A 20,034-nucleotide genomic window follows, 5' to 3' on the forward strand; every position below is an offset into this window, starting at 1 on the left:
GATTTGAATATCAAAGTGAAAACTGAAAATGCTCAGGAAGCACAGGATGAATCTCAACTTTTCATGTAGTACAATTATTTTGGGTTGTTGTAATTAGTACAGGAATATTACAGCCCCTTCTATTCCCCATTCATTTCATGCATAACACCAACCAAAACAGCACCACAATATTACATCCTAAACACATCAGATACCATGGAAACAGAAATCAGAATAGATTAGTAGCTCAGTGTAGGGTACCTACGATGCGCATAGCTTAGAGATTTGCACCTCCACACTTCTTATATTGACATGAAGTCTTTGAATAACAGGTTAAGGACTTAATATGCATAAGATTATAAAAATAAATAGGTGTGGAACTCAAGAATATATTAGTATATACAATGTGAGTAGAAGGTGTAATTGCATTACAGAAACAGTGCACTGTACAATTACTTGACAGTAAATCTTATTAAATGATAAATGGAAAGGTTCGAGTATTGATCTCTCACCGTTTGGGCTGATTGTAGGGATATGGCCCACGATTGGGGGTAACATAGGGTTCGACAATCAAGGTCTTGTCTTCCTCTTTGTTTTCCACTTCTTCATCAGCCTTTCTTTTCTTTCCTTTGTCTGCTGTGTTTGAGGTGGGAAATGTGATTCTGATACAGCAAAAGAGAGAATAAGAAGGATAAATATGATGTATTATGACATGTTTAATAATATATAAACAATTATATAAATATGGTTACGCAAACAGATTCTGATTAAGATTGATCAAACAAAACATTTTTCTTTTAAAATTCACCTGAATGGGGGAACCTGAAGTTCAGGGTTCTCCTCAGTGACCTTTATGGTGTTACCAGGGAAACATGAACGCAAGTGGTCCAATGACAAAAAGGTGTCGTTGAAGTCCAACGTCGAGATCTGATTGGGCATTTTTGAATAATGTGCGCTGCCCGGGTCACCATAACCTAAGATGATGTCATGAAGCCAGTCTGGGACGACACATTCTGTGTTCATCAGATGTCTGATGGTCTCTAGCACAGCCTGAAACAGAGAGAGAGAAACATGTTACAGATGACACTGAGCACAAAACAGACACAAAAACAGTTTAGCTGGGTAAGAATAGCTTTGTGGCAGACTGATGGGACAGCAGATAATTTATAAGTCTGTCAATTATATTTTAATGAGCTGCAAACTGTCTAATACTTTGTGCATCAAACGGGGAAGCGTGTTTACTTTTAGGTCTGTCATGCTTCAAAGATGGAGATGTTGCCTGAATATCTGTTAGCTGCTGCGCTTTTCAAATTCAGAAAAAAAGCAAAAACATCTGTAACTGCTGTGGCTGTGAAAGACAGAAACTGATGTGCAGAATTAGAATTAGCAGATCTGAAATGCTCTAATGAAAAGCTTTTAAAGAAAGAGATGGTGGGGGGTGTTTTCTTCATGCCAGTTAACAATCTAATGACGCCAAGCTACATAAAACCAGTAATAAAGGTCTCAGTACTCACATGTTTGATTTTATCATGACCTGAATTCCATGATGTGAAATCTGTGTAACAGGTCTTGAAATCAAAACTTGAGGTTTGCATTTTGTTAACTTTCTAAGAACACGTTACACTGACTGTGTACCCCAGTCAAGCTAGTTCACAGAAAGCATCTCAACATTTTGAAACACTGCGAGTTTACTGCTACAAGAAAAGCCTTGGACGAGAGTTAGAGGGACCACTGAAAAGGACTCATTGTGTGGCAACCTCAGAGTCACCCTGGCCCCAATCTCAGAGCTAGAACACTAAAGACAGTGATACATCACTCAGGGCGATGTTGACAGAAGCAGAACTCAAGGTCTGAAGCTAAAGCAATCCAAACCTTGAAATTGTTTTCCTTAGGTTTGCGTCTCATGATGATGTTGAAAGTCTCATATGGGTCTTCGGTGTTACTCTGAATACTGCTGGTCATGTCCTGCTGGTACTGGTTTGGGTCAAGCCATACACGAAATGTTCTGACATCTCCACGCAGCTTGGGCTTTGGTTCAGGACCTAAACCAAAGTACCAAGGATTATTTATTATAGCAATGAAATAATGAAAAAAATAACCTTAAAAAAAATCAGAAACAGTGTAGCATTTTAGAAACATTGTTAGAAAGTTTTATCCTAATCCTAAACACAGGAAAGTAAAACTAAGGACAGAGAAAAAGAATAAAGATCAATGTTAAGTGAGTCACTGTGAGCAAGTCAAAGTAATTAAACTCATATATTCTCAAATTAAAAAATAAAACCCTTTAAAAAGAGCTAAGACTTTCAATGCCTTCTCAGGAAGAGGAATTACATTACACTTGATTGACTGGCCATGGGCTTTAGGCCTATTCCCATTAGGGGGCCTGTGTGGTGCAGTGTGCAGCTATCACAGATTTCTAAATAGAATCTGTGTGGAGCTGCAGGGCACATAGCAGAAACCAATCCACTCCAATTCTGACATGTGTTCCCATGTGCAAATGTGCACAGTTATGTGGGGATCAATAAAATCCACCTTACCAAAATGAGTGTGGTGATAGCTTAAGAGTGGAAGCTACACCCTCCACACTATTCAGTAACAATGTAGCGAGCTGGAGTAAGGTGTCTCAGCTGTTATAAAATATATTTATGCCTTTGTATTAAGTTGTCAGTTATTAAAAGGTGGGATTAACTCAATACTTAATATAAAGGGACATACATTGTTCAAGTCATTAAAAATACATTTAAACCATCGTAGCTCATATAAATGTTCTACACTTGAGCAGTTTTATAAAATGGTATGTCAGTTAGCTACGAGTGTCCCAAAATGCACACGTTGCCCTGTGTCGTCGTCCCCCCCCCCCCCCGTACATTCACCAAATGCCCAGTGATTTATGTGACATCTCCCCTCCACACAGCAAGCCAAAGTACCACTTATCCCTGTTGGGAAGCTGAAAGTTTAAACAAGCCAACATTGGCAGGACATGTTCCCCAGCATGTCTATTTCTAAAGCCATTCCCCTCTGCATATATAAAACGTCATGAAAGAATAAGGGAAGGATGTTTCAACACATGTACACATGTTCTGACTCCCACACTTGCAACCAAAAACGGAATCAGCCAAGATTACTTTAAGGACTGTTGCAGAAATGTTTTTTTTTAATTTCACAATCTGCTGCTGTTGGCAATACTTTCATCTAAGGTGATTGTAGCTTATGTACCACATTACTTAATTCTGCAGGACAAGTACATTAAGTGCCCTCTTATAGATAAAGCAAACCAGAGCAAGCCCTTCAGTTAAATCCAATAAGTAGAACAAAGAGGAGAGCCAGCAGCTCTCAGGTGTCATTGTTGACCACAGGTTAATGAAGTCTTAAGGTGAAAAAGGCCAGGTTTCACAGTGACAGTCACCATGACAACACCAGTCTGACCCTCTCCTGAGGATTAGCTGCTAGGGCTGACGGTGTACAGATCTGATAGGTGGATGGATGTCAGGTGTCACTGCTGTGTGTGTGAGCCTACGTATACAGGCGCAAACGCATATGAGCATACCTTCCTCGATGACACGCCCCTTGTCATCCAGCATACCCTGCACCTCACAGCCTCTCACATACACAAGGCCAGTCTGATCCACAAATGACTGACGCCGGTCAAAACGTGTGCCGTAGAGCAGCATGGGGCGCACCGTGATCAGAAAGCAAACATCATGTTTCCGCAGACCTGCAGGGGGGAAAAAGGTTTATGGGTGTTAGACTTATAGCAAAAAGAGGAAAGGAAATGACTTAGAGATAAAAGATGGGAGAATGTAGTATGGTGGGGGAAGAAGATGAACCACCATGTCAACATTTGCCTGATCATTAAAACCTGAAGCTCTAGGGAAAGAGCTACTGGAAGTAAAGAATGGATGTAATATCTAACACTTACTGAAATACAAAATATAAATAAAACTATAAAAGTAGTTTTAGAGAGAACAGAGTTTTCAGTTTGTGATATATATATATATTTTGCTTTTTTTAAATCCAGCAGAAAATCACCTTTTTAGAAATATAGCGATTACTTTTTCCCCCCTATAGCATTCATTTTCGCTAGTAATCAATCCAAATGCACTGGCATACATTTACTTAGGAACATTGAGCTGGCATCTTTTTCCGGAAAGCTATAGCAAAGAGCCAGTCAGAGGCCTCGGTGTGTGTTTTATGTTCCCTGTGAATCACAACTGTCAAGCTCCTGTTGACATTATCTATAGCTGCCTCATCAACCACACTGAGAGATAGTAAGAAAAATGACCAGGAAATAAAACAAACGCTCTGTGGTAAAGTCAGAAAAAAGGGTCATGAGCCTGACAGGATAGAAAACAGCAGTACAGGAAGACTTTATGGTGATTATAAACCCCTGTAGTCTCATGAGAGGGGAAAAACAGGAAAACTAAAAGTATACCAAGGTAATATGGAATGTGTAGTTAATCTATTGAAATAGGGTCAATTTCATAATCAGTTTGTTTGACTTTATAATGGTCCGCTACTTTTACCTTCCCACTCATGCTTGATATGGTCTTGTACATTGAGGTTGATAGTCACATCTGCGCGAACACGAGCAGGCCAGCTCTCTCCGATGTTGGGCTTGGCAACCTCAACTATGGAAAAAGAGGTGATTGGCTGAGCCATCCTCGCCCAGCCTCCAAACACCACTCCACCATACTCTGACTGCCTGTTAGAAAGACAAACACAACAAGAACTTAAGACAAGTGCTGTGGGCTGTTGTCAAGAATGGAAATCAGCTGGATTTAGGGCAACACATGGCACTACTGCTTACTTATTTACTTCTGCAGGAACAACAAGCAAGTTGCTACATCACTTGACATAATGGGAGCACTTATTATGTTAAGCAATGGGTTTTAAAATGTGGTGAACCAAATGCCATAAATTATTGTCAATGTGCTGCGCCACCACGTGACAGGTAGACAGAGGATACAATTCTTCATTAATTAACCTAAAAACACAAAGTATGCTATAGATTATTTAATGCTTCATTTTTGCATTAAAAGAAACACCAATGTTTATCATTCCTTTTTCAAACTATGTCTTTCTATTACTTTTTCAATGATGTTTGCATATTTTAATCAAGAAAACAATAAGGCACTATAGATTAAGTGTTCTGTGCTGCCAACAAAATTGATGACATCTCACCATGGTTTCATGCGCCAAATCACATCTTCTATGTCCTGTCTGATCTCATAGGTGGACTCCAGACGAAAGAGGTTAAAGTTCCTCAGCAGGTAGTCGTGGAGTGTCAGGAACTGGAGATTTAGCTTTGGTAGAGCCAAACAACCTGAAAAGACAGAACAAAACTAATAACTGATGTCTGCATGTTCAGATGTAAACGTCTGTGAGACCTTGTGTTATAACACTGCATATATAACAGAATATCACAGAATGTGGGTATATATTTAGTATATGCAAATATGAGGCACAGATTAGACAGATATAGTAGCATGTATTCTATTTCATGTCAACTCACATAGATACATGCACAGACATACTAACTCAGTAACAATTCACACATTCATTTATAATACACACCTTCTCCTGAGTAATACTCTGTTGGCACAATGTTCTCATCCCAGATTATCTTCTCCGTTGGATAAAGGGGCATCTGGTTAAGTTGCTCAATCTGAGAGATTCTGCGCTCATGACAAGACACCTGTACGTGGATGGCAAACAGCAAGAGAGAAAAATGACACTGAGAACATGTTTGGAGAGAAGATGTCAATAAGCAAATGCTGCACTGCCCTATCGGCCCAATGTTTAGGAATCTTACTTCCTCCTTTAGACATAAAGTTATAGGCCTTTAATATAGTTTCATTTTTCAAATTAAATGTTTTTTTTTCTGTTGAACTCTTGATTCTCTGTGCCTCATTTATCTACACTATATGGAAAAAGAGTACTGTGCCACCTACACCTACAGGAGCTGCTTGGCCATGCAAATAACACAATGTTTACAGATGTCTGATGTTTATCTGATGTGTCAGAAACATTTTGCACTGAGTAGATGTCTGAAGATGTGATGCAGAGCTGAAACAATTTAAAACAGTTACTTATACTAAGGATTTATTTGTTTCCTTGACATAAAGGGAGGATAAATAATATCAACAATAAAATAAACTGTAAAAAAAATGCTGTCATCTGCTATCCTTATAACTGGTTCATCCTATATGCTGTCTGTAATGACTGTGTTCAGTCAACTGTTTTGCTGTAGCTTACAGTCCTGCAAACACTTGTTTTTTAATCTATCTGTGCAAGGATGTTGGTTTTAGGGCGTAACTTCATGCACACACAAATGAAAGCCCTCAGTCTCCTGCAAAAATTGACTCAGATAAATAAGACACAGCTCTTCTCCGTCACGTCTTATGTGTAATTGTGCTTTGAAATAACCACTTTGATGAAGAGGTCTGCCACGAACAGTTAAGTGTGTATTGGAGAGACTAGACAAACTAGGGTCCCCCAGATTCCAGGAGAGGTTTTGAAAGAGAAAATTAGGAGAGCAAGCAAAGGGTGACTACAGAGCAAAATCAAAGCTTAGGCTTCTTCAGAGATTCCACGAAAGGAAATAAATAAATGACTCTCCATCATATTAGTCCTGCCTACGATTTACCCAATGTTACAGAAATGCCCACATGAAGCATTTATTGGATTAGAAGGCAAATTCACAACGGACAGTGCAGTCAAACTGCAATAATAAAATATGTATTTGAAGTTAATGAGATTAATTATTTTAAAATGTAAAATCCAATCCTAGTATACGGTATTGCCAAATGACCAGTGAATGTTTTGTAAAATAACTGTTTATAAACACCAGTGATACATCTTTTATATTCTCAGTTGCCATATAACCAATGCCAATATAGGTTTATTTAAAGGGTTAATTTAAAGTCTCAGGCGTTAACCATTGCCTACAAATCCTGGAATAAATATTTTAATATTTTATTTTTTAAATTTCAAGAAACATGTCATTAAAACAAACAAAATGAAACAAAAAAACACTGATATGCTCACATACATAACCCAGTAAACCCAACAGTGCACTTACCAGCAACTCAAGCAGAACCGCTTTCTCAATAGTGGTGTCTTGCCCTTCAGGCAGTTCAGGCAGCAGGCACAAATAAGAGGCCACCTTGTGGAGCATATTGGGACTACAGAGACAGAAAAATCAGAAAAAGAAGCAACACTTCTGTCTAGAGCAGGTATGACAATAAGTAAATATTAACTAAATCCTGTCTAATGTTTGGTAAAGACTCGAGTGATAAAGATTATAAGAATACCAACCATAGGATTTCTCAATTAAGAATACATTCTTACTATTATTTGTCCAACATCTATATACAATCTACACAAATCCCTGTTTTATTCAAAGAAGTACAAAGATAATATTTCAGAAGATGGAGAGAGGTGCAACAGTGTTGGGGAAAATCCTCAACAATTAATTGTGTTTATTAATATACAGCTGCAAAGACAGTGATTTTATAATCTACCTTGCACAATACTGAAATGCCATGATCTTGCATTACTTAAAATAAGACACCATTCTGCAGTGGAATCCCTCCATGTGCTTGGGTATGCTCCTACAACAATTGTCAGTGTCATTAACTGCATGAGTAAATGTGCAGAAACTGCAAAGTCTATGATGCAGAGAAAAATCTAATATAAACAAGACAAAGAAATGCTGCCACCTTTTGTTACAGTAGAACAGACTTTTTCAAAATGAGGTGAAGTGGAAAACTGTCCTGTGGTCTGACAATTCCAAATTAGTATTTATTTATTTTTTGGCACTCATGGATGGTTTTCAATCCACTAAATGGTAACATTGTAAACGTGTTAGAATAGGAGCCTCATCAAAGTCTTATTAGTGCTTATTAGCACTGTGGCACAAAATGCTTCTGTTTGCTTTGACACTGCATTCCTGCTCTGTCAGCATGTATGTTGAGGGGTCGAGCTGCACTGATGAGACAGGATTATGAAAATCAAAGCCCATCTCCGCTTCGGAAGGCTGAGGTGTGGCTCTCTGCATACAACCTATTTTAATCAGGCTGACACACTGTGACACAGACAGGGTCTGGTGCCCAACAAGGGACAAGGTCTGGACACACTTTGACAGGCCTGGGCAGCCACACGTGGACTGACCAACTGTAGCCGTGTATGTGCATGCATTTTGCTACTTGTGATGCCACGCTCGAGCAGTGGGGTGGCAATTCTGCCAATGATGCAGTTTGGTGGCCCACTGGATGTCCTGCCATGGATCATGTGGACATTCCTTCCCCTAGCAACAAAATAAACGCAGCACAACAACTTACTATAAGAAATGCAGATGGGGGGGGGGCATAACAGGAGTTTTTCTAAAGTTTACTATATATCATGTCTACACACTTTTCTGAGCGAGATTTTGGGGGAAAAAAACCTAAGAATTCTCATGTTACTGCCAAAAATGTGTTGTGTGACCTTGACTTTTGACCAATAACAACTAATTTCAAGAATTTCCATCACATTTTGTGGAGATATTACATTCACAGGGATAGGTGGTACTGATGGTTGAACTACTTAAAACCATAATGCAACTGGTCATAGCTGTCCCAGAGGCAAAACAAAACAAAAAAAAAACAAAAAAACAGATAAAAAGGATCTAAACATCTGTACAAACATCTCCACAGTGACTATAATCCAGAGCACCAATCACACTCCTTATTTTAATATGCTGTGCAGTGTAGGTTAACATTTGTCACAATTAGGATTCTTTTCTGTTTGAATTCAATATCATTCAATTCATTTATGGCCACAAATGGCACTTCACCTGTTGTCACATACCTGAAAAAAAGTGTTTATTTGTGTTTGCGTATATATGTAATAGTATGGGTGTGTATAAGTGTGGGCTAGCTAGCTTTTGTGTGTTTTGGGGACTTAGTGGATAAATTCAGAGCGGCAGGTGACTGGGAGCTTAGCCCATGGGTAGTACTGCTGGAAAAAACTGGCATTAGCAGGAGTTGTTTGGATGAAAAGTGCCTCGTTAAATCTGATCGTATATTTGGAGTAACCCAGGAGCTGCTTTGGTGACAGTTGTGGAGCAGTGAACAATGCCGTCCTGCTATATTCAAAACCTTAATTCTATGGAAAAATGGAGCAGAGCTCCTGCTCCTAGAAATGCACAAAATGGTTCAGCTAAGTCTTTACCTGATTCAGCTCAGCTCGGCTCATATCCCTTTGCCTGATTCAAAGAAATTTAATATGGGGTTTAAGCTTTTATAATCCACCACTGATGTGGAAAGAAATATGTATATGGAGACATTGCCAGCTAAGACTAATTTTGAGTTGTTTAAACAACTATCACAAATAAAGAACTTCCATACAGTAAAAACAAAATAGTAATCACTTGGTGAAATAGAATAAAGCCGAGCCAAACACAAAGACCTTAAAAAAAGTTTTGGTCAGTAATTTGAAAATGTCAACTTCAAGAAAGATAAAATCTTAAAGTAATTACAAATTACTAATGAATCGGTTTCTTTTCACTCTCATATACATGTGAACAAGTGAAAACACACACACAGGCCAGTTCATCAAAGTGAGGGTGCTTTTTGGCTCCTTGGCAAGCTAATATGATCTGACAAACACAGCTGTTCCAAGAGTTTATTCTCAAGCCACTGCAAATCGATTAGATTAATGAGGCGTGCCTCTCTCTCCGGCTGGTACCAGCTGCCTGTTCAAGAGTTCACTAGCTGCCATTTAGCAGGAAGTCAGACAGCAATGGTGGAGCTGCTATATTACAACACAGGAGCAAGATAATCATGGACATGGGCCTCAGCTGGTGGGATTGTTGTGTAAGCACCATAAAGTACAATTGTAACTTGTACTTTATGGTGTTCAGGAGAACCTCTGAACATGGTAGCAATATGCTAGGAGCTGATTCTTTTGGACCTATACGCGGAGAATTTGAGCTTTCGAGGTCAAAAGGTACTTGAAAATAAGGCAGAATGATGAACACAGAAAGCCTCTAATAAACATGCAAAATATTTACACATTAGCAATCATGCCAGCTAAAGCAATGTTCCATTGCTAGCTAATTTAGCAGTTATGATGCATATCCTCCCATCACATCATTTACAACATGCTACTTGTTTTAAATGATTTTAATTACCTGAGATGCCCAAAGTGTTTGGTCAAGGATTCTCGGGTGTCTACTGATGCGACACTGGATAAAGCAAAGTCGTGCAACTCTGGGAAATGAGCAAAGGCTGCCCTCTGCAAGACAGAACCCAATAAGCAGTGCTATGAGACACTGATGTCTAGATACACATCACCATTATAATACATAACTGTTTTTTCCATGAAATAGTTTCTTGAGATAGTTACTGAAAATGTGATTTATAAAGATATATATAGAAAAATCAACAGTCCTGAATACTTTACATTCATTCTTATTTATTCAGTCATTATATTCACATTCAGCATAAGATGAGGAAAGAGTTCATTTCTTATTACAACTATGAAAAAAAATGATCTGATACTCTGGTACATACATTTCTCTCTGCAACAGTTACTTTGATATATAAAACTAAAGATGCTTATGAGGCATGCTGGAAAATCAAAAGTATTCCATTACATTACATGGAATTCTGTTTTTTTCAGTCCCATTACCACAGGTGTATAACTCAAGCACCTAACCGTGCATCCATTTGTATGTAGTATTATATTACCCCTGCAACAAGTTTTTTCCCTCTTTGATATTCGATATTCAACTGTAAGTAGTATTACTGCATTTAGGAAACACCGTAACTTAGCCATGAAGCAGCAGTCCACATGAAGTTACCGAGCGGGGTTCCAGAGTGCTGAGGTGCATAAAAGTACGCCAATAGACTCAATAACTCAACAGCTCTAAACCACCACTGGTATTAACATCAGCACTGTGTGCTGGAAGCTTCAAAGCATTACACCTACAGCTCCTGCTGTGTAGCTGGCCCAGTACTTTTATCCATATAGTTTATGCAAATGAAATCATATATCTGAAAATCATTTTATATAATTCTTACCTGCAGTGAGGTGATTCTGTCATAGTGCAAAGTGGTCATCTCTTTCTGAGTCAGTGCATTTCCTGTCTGATCATTGATTTCAAAACCAGTGTAGAACTTCAGCATGTCCAGCAACTAGAAAGATGAGGAAATAACAATTAATTCTTTGTGAACATGAATATTGTCATTGACAAGTTTTAATGCATATTTGCTTATTTTTGTACCTGACAGAAGAGATGCCCCTCCTTCTCTCTTTTTGTGAGGCTGGAGAGGTGACATCTGACCACCAAATGAGAGTCATCCAGCACTGTATTGAACCAACGCCTGGTGGGCAGCAGTGCCTATACACACATGAAACCATGTTTGTGGAAATAAATCCTCACCTCCAAACGATAACAAAGTAAACCACACTAAACTAAACTTTACTGGTTTGCGAACAACCATATTTTTCAGCATCGTGATTATCAAGGCATCTTATTGATTGCTGTTTTTTCGTCTTGAGGTTATTTTTCAACATAAGACAGTTTGTCTTATTTTTCGCTTTCTGACAGAAAGATGTGAAGACAATATGGCAAAAACTGTCTAACTCTCGTGTATATACATTATTTATGTGGTTGATGCTTGCAGCACAGGAACATGACATAAAGGCAAGAACAGAGGAGACCTGTCAAAATGAGATAACAGACCTGCTTTGGTGAGAATATAACAAAGAACACTTTTGAGTGAGAGAGTGACTAGAGCATACAGATTCACACTATAAAGAGTGCTGCAAAGGGGAAAAATGAACACTAATGTGAAACCAAATATGAAATACAAAACTGTGAGGCAAAACACAAACAAAATATCTATATCAATCATGGAAAAGTGATGTTCAAGGCAGCATGTGCTGGAGTAAGAGTAAGACCTAAAGAGAGAAAGAACAGATACCCTTTATATGCAACAGCAATCTCTGATCTCAACACGGTTCTGACAGTCAACACAGAACTGGCTTGATAATAGGTGTATTTTTCTCTGCAATCATTTTCATATTGTCATCAGAGAGTAGAAGTATGGATTTCAGGCAACTGAGTCTTTGTACAATGATAGTGCTGAAGGACAGGAGATGAGTCTAGGGACAGTCAACTGGCCAGCTAGTAGCCACTGCCAGAAACAGCAAGGCCAGCCTGTCAGCAGAGGGCCAGATGACATCCATTGTGCTCACTCACTAGTAACAGCAGGTCTGCCCAGGCAGGAGACGTAAAAATCTTACGTGACACTGTGTCTTAGCAGCTGCAAATAGTACACCATGATTTTCATTGAGATTTGGTGGAATACATTTTTTTTTGTAGATCTCACATCTAATAACGCTGCAGCTCACAGCCGAAAGAAACTGACACTTTTAAATAACTATCTCTCACCTACAAGACCTTTTCCTCAAGTTTCCAGGCAACAGTCGAGCACACGGGAGTTAAATTAAGAACAGAAAACAGACATTGGAAAATAAATTCAAATCTGCAATCTGTTATAAATTTAAAGACACCAACAAACCAAAAATATCCCCCCAAAACAAAACAAGGATATTTTAAATAAATTGTTCCTTCAAACATCATTTTTCTAAAAAGGGAATTGGATGTCCCCAAACATTATGTCATTGGGCTTTGTTATACTTTACAGTTTGTAGCACATGTCAAAAGCCATCACGCTGAAAATAACCTCTCATACTATGATCAGACTACTGCTTCAAATAGTGCATAGCTTTGCAGACAGGAAAGAGAGAAGCACAGAGAGCAAAGCTGATGCAGATCATTTATCCAGTGACTGTTAATGACATGAGTTAGCTATAAATGTGAAGGACAAAAGACAAACAAATGAGATCTGCAGAAAATTAAGTCTAGACTGCTTCCTTCATCAGGATATCATGATTACAAAAATACTGTAGAACTACCCTTGTACTGAAAGTCCCATAGAAACAAGTCTAAGAATGAATGCATTATCTCTCAACATAAATAAAAAATTAACATGGCTGAGAAAAGTATGATTAAGAAGGTTGTGCTTTACCTCCAAATCAATCATGAGTTCTATGAATCTCTCGCAGTAATGCACTTGGTCCATGGGTACAGGCCCTGTGGAAAATAAGAGGGCATAATTCAGGTTATAACTTTGGCTCAGGAAATCCACATTCACAGCAAAAGATAAAATATGATGAATAGACAAACCCAAAAAAGACAGGAAATATTAGATGTTGCTTTGTAGAGGGCGATGTGTAGTTTTCAACAAGGACACGAGGACAGCAAACGCATATGGACAACGCCAAAGTGCCATGCTGAGTGTGTGAGCCTCGCTACGAGATGCTGCACGGCTCGCACAGCAGCATGTTGGGTCCCCAGCTCTCATTAGGCATGCTGGTGTGTAAGTGTGTGTGTACACTTAGAAGTTGAGCCATGCAGTAAGTATTGGAGTGATGTGGATCCTACTGGGTTTTAGATTCTGATCTAATCTGTCAGGTTTGATTCTATCTAAACACACAAATACACACATTCTGTTTTTAGCATTCAGGTGGGGGGCCTGTGTGTCGGCCTGCATTACAACATAGCGGTGAGCGCCGTTGGCTGTGTGGCAGCTGGAGCACATCCTCCTTGGGCAGCTGCACGACTCGAAAAGAAAGAATAGGCGTGCTGCAACTGGCAACAGTTTACATCCATTTCTATCCAGACTCATATAACACACAGAGATTATATGAAGACAATCCAGTATCTAATCAAATGTTAAATATTCTCACAAATTTCACTCCTGCTCCTGAGATATGGCATTCTGTAAAAACTAGAAAGGTGTTTGTGCAGAACATTACGGTGTCATAGTGACCTTTGACCTTTTTGGGTATAAAAAAAGCATTAGTTGACCATTTTATCTTATTAGACTTTTGTGTGGAATTTCATTATAGTCAGCATATTCATGCATTGAGGCCATGATGACCTTGACCTTTAAGCACTAAAATCTCATCTGTTCTTCTTAAAAACTGCATCAAGGCAAGAGAGAAGAAAGAGAGAGAAGAAAGGATAGCTGGAAAACATAATGCATTATGTTGTGTCAAATTAGCCATTTCTGCTTTTCACACGCACCGATACAGCATAGAATCGCATTTTCTTTGTGGCAACATTGTATTAACACCAAATTTTCAATATTTTATTAAATGAATTAAAACACTGCTACTAGCAAACAAAAGGGCTCATCTCATGCACCACCATCTTGAGTTAGCTTAGCAAACTTAATTAAATCAGCTCAACTGAAAAACCATCCAACACTGGTCACGTCCTAGATTGTCAAAGGTTTGCAAATAATTGCTATTTAGTTGATAAATGTAGACAAATCAGCTTGACACTGCCAGTCTTAATGAGTTTTTGTCAGTGAGCACAACTCAAGGGAACTCAGCTCAACCGGCTGCAAGCTGGTTGTATTCTGGTTATGCTGCTAATAGAACAAAAGGTTTCGTAAGCACAAAAGTAACAGTTAAATGGGAATTTATGTCGATGCAAAAAGCAACAGATATGCGATTTGTGATTTTCCAGTTACTGCATGCAACTGACAACTTGACCCCCATTCAACTGCAGACCGACTCCAACTTTGGCAACATTTATGGCAGGTTTTAGTGACAGTGTCGGCATGCTTGGCAATTTCATTTTGCAACAAAAATAACAAAAATATCATGAGTAATGAATTGTGACAATATCGTACCACGGGGTTCTCGTATTTATAAAGAAATGTAATTTTTTCACGTTTTTCATATTTGTATAGCAAATCAAGTCCACTTTTTCATCTGGCTTGCATTTCTCAGATCAGCAGTTTTACTTTAAACCATGATTCAATAAACAGAACACATTTCTTTTTCTCCAACATCTCCGTCTCTTAGTTACACTTACAGTGAAAAAGCACTTCTGTTTGCTGTGGAATTCACTGCTGTGTCTAATAGCTCGAGGTGCAAACAGCATTTAATTATGCAAATGATTAAGTAAAGGAGTGTATATTTATGGATAAATACCAGAGTGGAAATAAAGCTTGTGCATGTGAGTACAATCTTACTATGACTAAGCTTTATAAAAGAGGGCCATGCACACAGATGTATCTGTTAATTTTACAAAGAGAATGCTTAAACACATTTATGTTTTTGAGATTTATGGATCTGACCAATTATTTACGGTGAAAGTCCAAGAGATAGTCACCTAGACCCTATAAAAACCTTCTAAAAACTATTAGGACGTAAAGAAAGTCCTTATTAAATTGTTGTGTAGAGCTATTTCCCAAGAGATATACAAGCATTTTTTTACCTGTTGGTGGAATTGACGCAAGAACTCCGTGAAACTTTTTAATAAGAGCCGAGAGGAAGGTCCTCTCCTTCTTTGCCCTGAGGAAATACGAAGAAAGTAAATCAGAACAACCTAGAAACAGATTCTCTAAATCTGTATAGATTTCTTTGAACACAAATATCATTACTGCTCAGCTGTGTCAGCATCCATTTTATCAGATTTCTTTTTGATTAGATTCCAGAACTTCTGCAGCTTTGGAACTTTCTTCAGCTCGTGCTGGAGTCTGGACTGTAAAAATCACAGAAACAAATGAGTAACAAATGAGTGTAAAGAGGGATTAGTCTCATAGCAAGGAAGCAATTCATTCCTTTAGAATTATCAAACATTACTTGGTGTGCCAATAAACACCACAGCTTCTTAATTACGATAATAGTTTGACATCTTACTGGTAAGAGGCACATCCACATTGGCAGAGAGATGAGCTGCTGCACCTGCTCTCTGATCAAATCTACCTCCTGGGAGGAAAGTGCAGAGAGAGAGAAAGAAAAAAAATGAGGGAAGATTAAGTGTGAGAGGTGGGGGTTGTCAAAATGCTTTGTGCATTATACTTAAAAAAATATATTATACTTCAATCCCTAGTAGGAGTCTCCAACTAAATTATTTAGAGGCCTTTATGGGATACAATCAAAGGGCAGCAGGCTATCACAGCACATTTTAAGTGAAACATCCGCAGTGCTTGCCTGTGGTTTAATGCAACTGCAGAGGATACAGATGGAGATCACCCAAATTGACTTGTCCTGTCTATTATTGCCATCTAGTGGACAGTAAAGATAATTGCATTAATTCTTACTTATCTTTCCAGTACCAGTACATCAGGCATAACATCATGACCACCTGCCTAATATTGTGTTGGTACCCCTTTTGCTGCCAAAACAGACCTGACCTGTTGAGGCATGGACTCCACTAGACCCCTGAAGGTGTGCTGTGGTATTTTGGACCAAGATGTTAGTAACAGACTCTTTAGGTCCTGTGGGTATGAGGTGGGGCCTCCATGGATTGGACATGATTCTCAACTGGACTGAGATCTAGGGAATATGGAGGCCAAGCCAACACCTCAAACCATTCTTAAACCATTTTTGCTTTGTGACAGAGCACATTATCCTGCTGAAAGAGGCCACACGCATCAGAGAACATAGTTTTCATGAATGGACCTAAATGGTCTGGAACAATGCTTGGGTAGTTGGTCCATGTCAAAGAAGCATCTACACAGATAGCAGAGCCCAAGGTTTCCCAACAGAGCATCGCCCAAAGTATCACACTTCCTTTGCTGGCTTGCCTTCTTCCCATAGTCCATCCTGGTACCCAGTGTTCCTTAGGTAAGCAACGCACCCAGCCATGCATGTAATGTAAAAGAAAATGTGATTCATGAGACCAGGCCACCTTATGCCATTGCTCCGTTGTCCAGTTGATGAGCCCAAACACAATAAACTGCGATGGACTGTGTATTCTCACACGTTTCTATCAGAACCAGCTACAGTAGCTCGACTGTTGGATCAGACCACACGGTGCCTTCACTCCCCACGTGCATCAGTGAACCCTGGCTGCTCATGACCCTGTATCTTTTAATAGATACTGACGACTGCAGACTGAGAACATCCCACAAGAGCTGCAGTTTTGGAGATGCTCTGCCAGCGTTGTCTAGCCAGCACAATTTGGCCCTTGTCAAACTTGCTAAAATCCTTATGCTTGCCCAATTTTCCTGCTTCTAACACATCAACTATAAGGACAAAATGTTCACTTGCTCACTAACGTATCACTCTCACTAACAGGTGCCATGATGAAGAGATAATCAGTGATGTTTACCCGACCTGTCAGTGATCATAATTCTATGATCACGGTGAAAGTCCAAGAGATAGTCACCTGGGCTCTTTAAAAACCTTTTAAAAACTATTAGGACGTAAAGAAAGTCCATATTAAAATGTTGTGTAGAACTATTTCCCAAGAGATATACAAACATTTTTTTAACCTTGTACCTCTTCAGTGTATGCTGACATTGCTTCCATTATGGTGTAAGAAAGTGTCTTAATTTGTATTATTTAAATCATCATGTAATTGGCTTTACATTTTAAGACACTAACCTGGCTTAAATAGACAAGTCATGTCATTTTATAATATATAAATACTGTCTTTAAAATATAAACCGATGACTCACAATAACACAGACATCACTGTGGTAGTAGAATAACTCTAACTTCTCTGAATATTTAGTTATAAGATATCAGTGTAGTGGTACACACCAGACTGTTGAAACAGTGGTCCATAAAGACTAGAAGCACAGTTTGTTCCTTCAGAGTAAGACCAGCCTGCTCATCTGCCAGAACGGCTTCCATCACACATTTGAAGAAAAATGGAAAATGACTTGGTTCCTTCTTGAAAACCTGAAACACAGCAAACAATAGAAAAAGTAAAAAGCTGAGCTCCTGCATTAGCTGTGGCAAACACAATCAAATATAGACAACATTTAATGATAATTATGCTAAACTTCAACAAATTACTGCTTTTTTTACCTCCCAGGCTGGAACATTTTCTCTGAACTTCTCATTGACAATGCAACAAATGGACATGATGTAGGCATTGCTGGAAACCTCTGGAGTGTAGTTCACCCAAAGGTAGTTTTCAAGGTATTGGCTGAAATATTAGAAATAACAAATTAATATCCATGTAGCAAGTAGTGTTGTCAAATCACTGTTTTTCCAGTGATTGTTTAAATGATAACATAAAGAAAATCCAGTAAAAATAACTTACCTGAATTCAAGCAGCATAATTTTCCTAATGGCAAATCTGAAAATATAATGGGCATAACTCAAAAACAATGAACAGTGAAATATGTCCTTTATATTTTTTTTAAAAGTGTTTCATAGGGGAAGAAAGTTCAAAATTCACTTACTTGGAGTTGAGAATCTCCTTCTCGTAAACATCTTCCATCACCTAACCCCCCCACAAAGAACATTCAAAGCATTATAAAAGCACAGAAATTTAGCGTTAACAAACATGCGCTTGGTAGTTTGCTGACTTGACTTACTATCTGAAACTATATGATAAATGATAAATCAATCTCTATTAGATACATGACCAAATCTTTACAGTGCTCCCACTCTGGGCTGATACCAAGGATTAAAATAACAATTAGGCCAATAAGCAGTTCCAATATCAACCTTTACTTTATTTTTGTTTGAACTTGATCCAAATTATAAGCACTGCATTATAATGGAGCACAAACTGTGGCAATTTTCATCACTGAATGTTACACTGTTTGCCAAAAGCCCTGGTGACTGGTTATCACTAATAAAAGTTATACCAACACCTCTAAATTGCAAAAGCGCAAATAACTCACCTTAGGGTCAAAAGGTAGTTTATTCTTTGCATGAGGCGCCCAATATTTGTTAGACAACTGAAAAGGGGAAATGTGAAAAATCACACATAGTATTAAATATAAACATGGAAGATGCAACAAATTGTTAATTGAACATATGCCATAGTTACAGCCATTTGGCCTATCCTATCTCCATGCAAAGCTGTCTTTATGTTTTTAGCATGACAAAGAATGCAACAAAAGAAAATCAGGACACTTTTTTTTTTTATCTTCAGCATACCAGCATCATGGAAAAACTTCACAACACAGTACTGAACCACATATGCAGAAAATAAATGCTGTGATTACCTGCGTGACATATTCCGCATTTATCTGGGATACAGACGGAGTAGCAGCCTTTTTAGCAGGGGTTTCTTTCTCCATGGTGGCCATAATAAAATGACGACTGTGAGAAAAAGAAGAAAAAGCGCAGAAATCGTTTGTTTTAAAGTATCGACTGATACAAGTATCTGTTTTCAACTTGAGCCTTTGTAAATATACGATAGCTGGACTAATACAGGGTAATTTACTGTTGAGAACGTTCACAATCTCGGTTAAAAAGTAAACTAAGAGGTTTCATAACCACGAACTAACTGACTTTCCTGTACTTTAATTAACATCAAATTAAGAGTTACGAGTTCAGAAAGTAGTAACATGACATTAGTAACTGTTAGCATTCTCAATGAGGTGATATAGCTAATTAGTAGCATTTAGACACAACTGACTCGTTAATCGTTCAATATTAACTCCAGTTCAGTGGTATAACGTTACCAGAATTTAGCTCACTAACCTTTTTTTTTTATTATTATTATTATTTCAGCATGAATGTAACTGCCGTCGGACTGCTGGTTATGTACCTCCACAATCAAACGCGCTGTGTGCGACTAACTTCCTGAAAAGGTACGTCCCTCAAACCGTCCCCTAATTACGAAAGCTTGCAATCCGTTCCGTTCCCCCTGGTTTCGTATTTGTTGCGTGTGGAAACTGCTGGGAAAATTAAATCAGCTTTTTATTTTGGCGACAACGCAAGAAAAAATAATTGGTTAAAAAAAAGGGATGGAACACGTAACAAAATAGACTATTTTCAAGTGAATGTGCATGCGCAAAGAAGATATTTTTTATCAAAGGATGTTGAATAAAGTGCTGCCAAGCAGGAGGGGGAAAGGAAGACCACAAATGCCACACCTAAGTGGCCTCTGTCCTGTGTGGACAGCATAATGCTTTGCGAATTTAGAAAGAGACACAAACTTTTTGAAGCAAATGCCACAATGATGGTCTGTCATTTGAATATTATTTGAACAAATGTGCCGCTTAAGAT

The 20,034-nt window shown here is 38.5% G+C and overlaps 1 protein-coding gene across 2 annotated transcripts in view; it reads right to left on the reverse strand.

Annotated features, from left to right (window-relative positions):
- The window catches only part of aqr (aquarius intron-binding spliceosomal factor), a 47,020-nt gene extending 27,389 nt beyond the window's left edge, over positions 1 to 19,631 (reverse strand). Inside the window, exons 1-22 of one of the 2 annotated variants that reach the window (XM_080870880.1) lie at positions 19,507 to 19,631; positions 19,026 to 19,122; positions 18,699 to 18,755; positions 18,252 to 18,292; positions 18,110 to 18,145; positions 17,872 to 17,992; positions 17,602 to 17,742; positions 15,751 to 15,819; positions 15,492 to 15,592; positions 15,326 to 15,402; positions 13,062 to 13,126; positions 11,249 to 11,365; positions 11,046 to 11,159; positions 10,154 to 10,257; positions 7,061 to 7,163; positions 5,554 to 5,674; positions 5,161 to 5,302; positions 4,503 to 4,681; positions 3,527 to 3,694; positions 1,852 to 2,021; positions 788 to 1,029; positions 492 to 641 (exon numbers count right to left, since the gene is read on the reverse strand). In XM_080870880.1, the coding sequence (XP_080727006.1) occupies positions 492 to 641; positions 788 to 1,029; positions 1,852 to 2,021; positions 3,527 to 3,694; positions 4,503 to 4,681; positions 5,161 to 5,302; positions 5,554 to 5,674; positions 7,061 to 7,163; positions 10,154 to 10,257; positions 11,046 to 11,159; positions 11,249 to 11,365; positions 13,062 to 13,126; positions 15,326 to 15,402; positions 15,492 to 15,592; positions 15,751 to 15,819; positions 17,602 to 17,742; positions 17,872 to 17,992; positions 18,110 to 18,145; positions 18,252 to 18,292; positions 18,699 to 18,755; positions 19,026 to 19,109 (2,402 nt within the window). In that variant the 5' untranslated portion in view covers positions 19,110 to 19,122; positions 19,507 to 19,631. Of the gene's footprint in view, positions 1 to 491; positions 642 to 787; positions 1,030 to 1,851; positions 2,022 to 3,526; positions 3,695 to 4,502; positions 4,682 to 5,160; positions 5,303 to 5,553; positions 5,675 to 7,060; positions 7,164 to 10,153; positions 10,258 to 11,045; positions 11,160 to 11,248; positions 11,366 to 13,061; positions 13,127 to 15,325; positions 15,403 to 15,491; positions 15,593 to 15,750; positions 15,820 to 17,601; positions 17,743 to 17,871; positions 17,993 to 18,109; positions 18,146 to 18,251; positions 18,293 to 18,698; positions 18,756 to 19,025; positions 19,125 to 19,506 lie in introns of both variants that reach the window. The other variant, XM_080870879.1, reaches the window with a different exon arrangement.
- Positions 19,632 to 20,034: the final 403 nt, after the last annotated feature.

This window comes from Rhamphochromis sp. 'chilingali' (genome assembly GCF_963969265.1).
Source record: "Rhamphochromis sp. 'chilingali' genome assembly, chromosome: 21".
NCBI lineage: Eukaryota > Metazoa > Chordata > Actinopteri > Cichliformes > Cichlidae > Rhamphochromis > Rhamphochromis sp. 'chilingali'.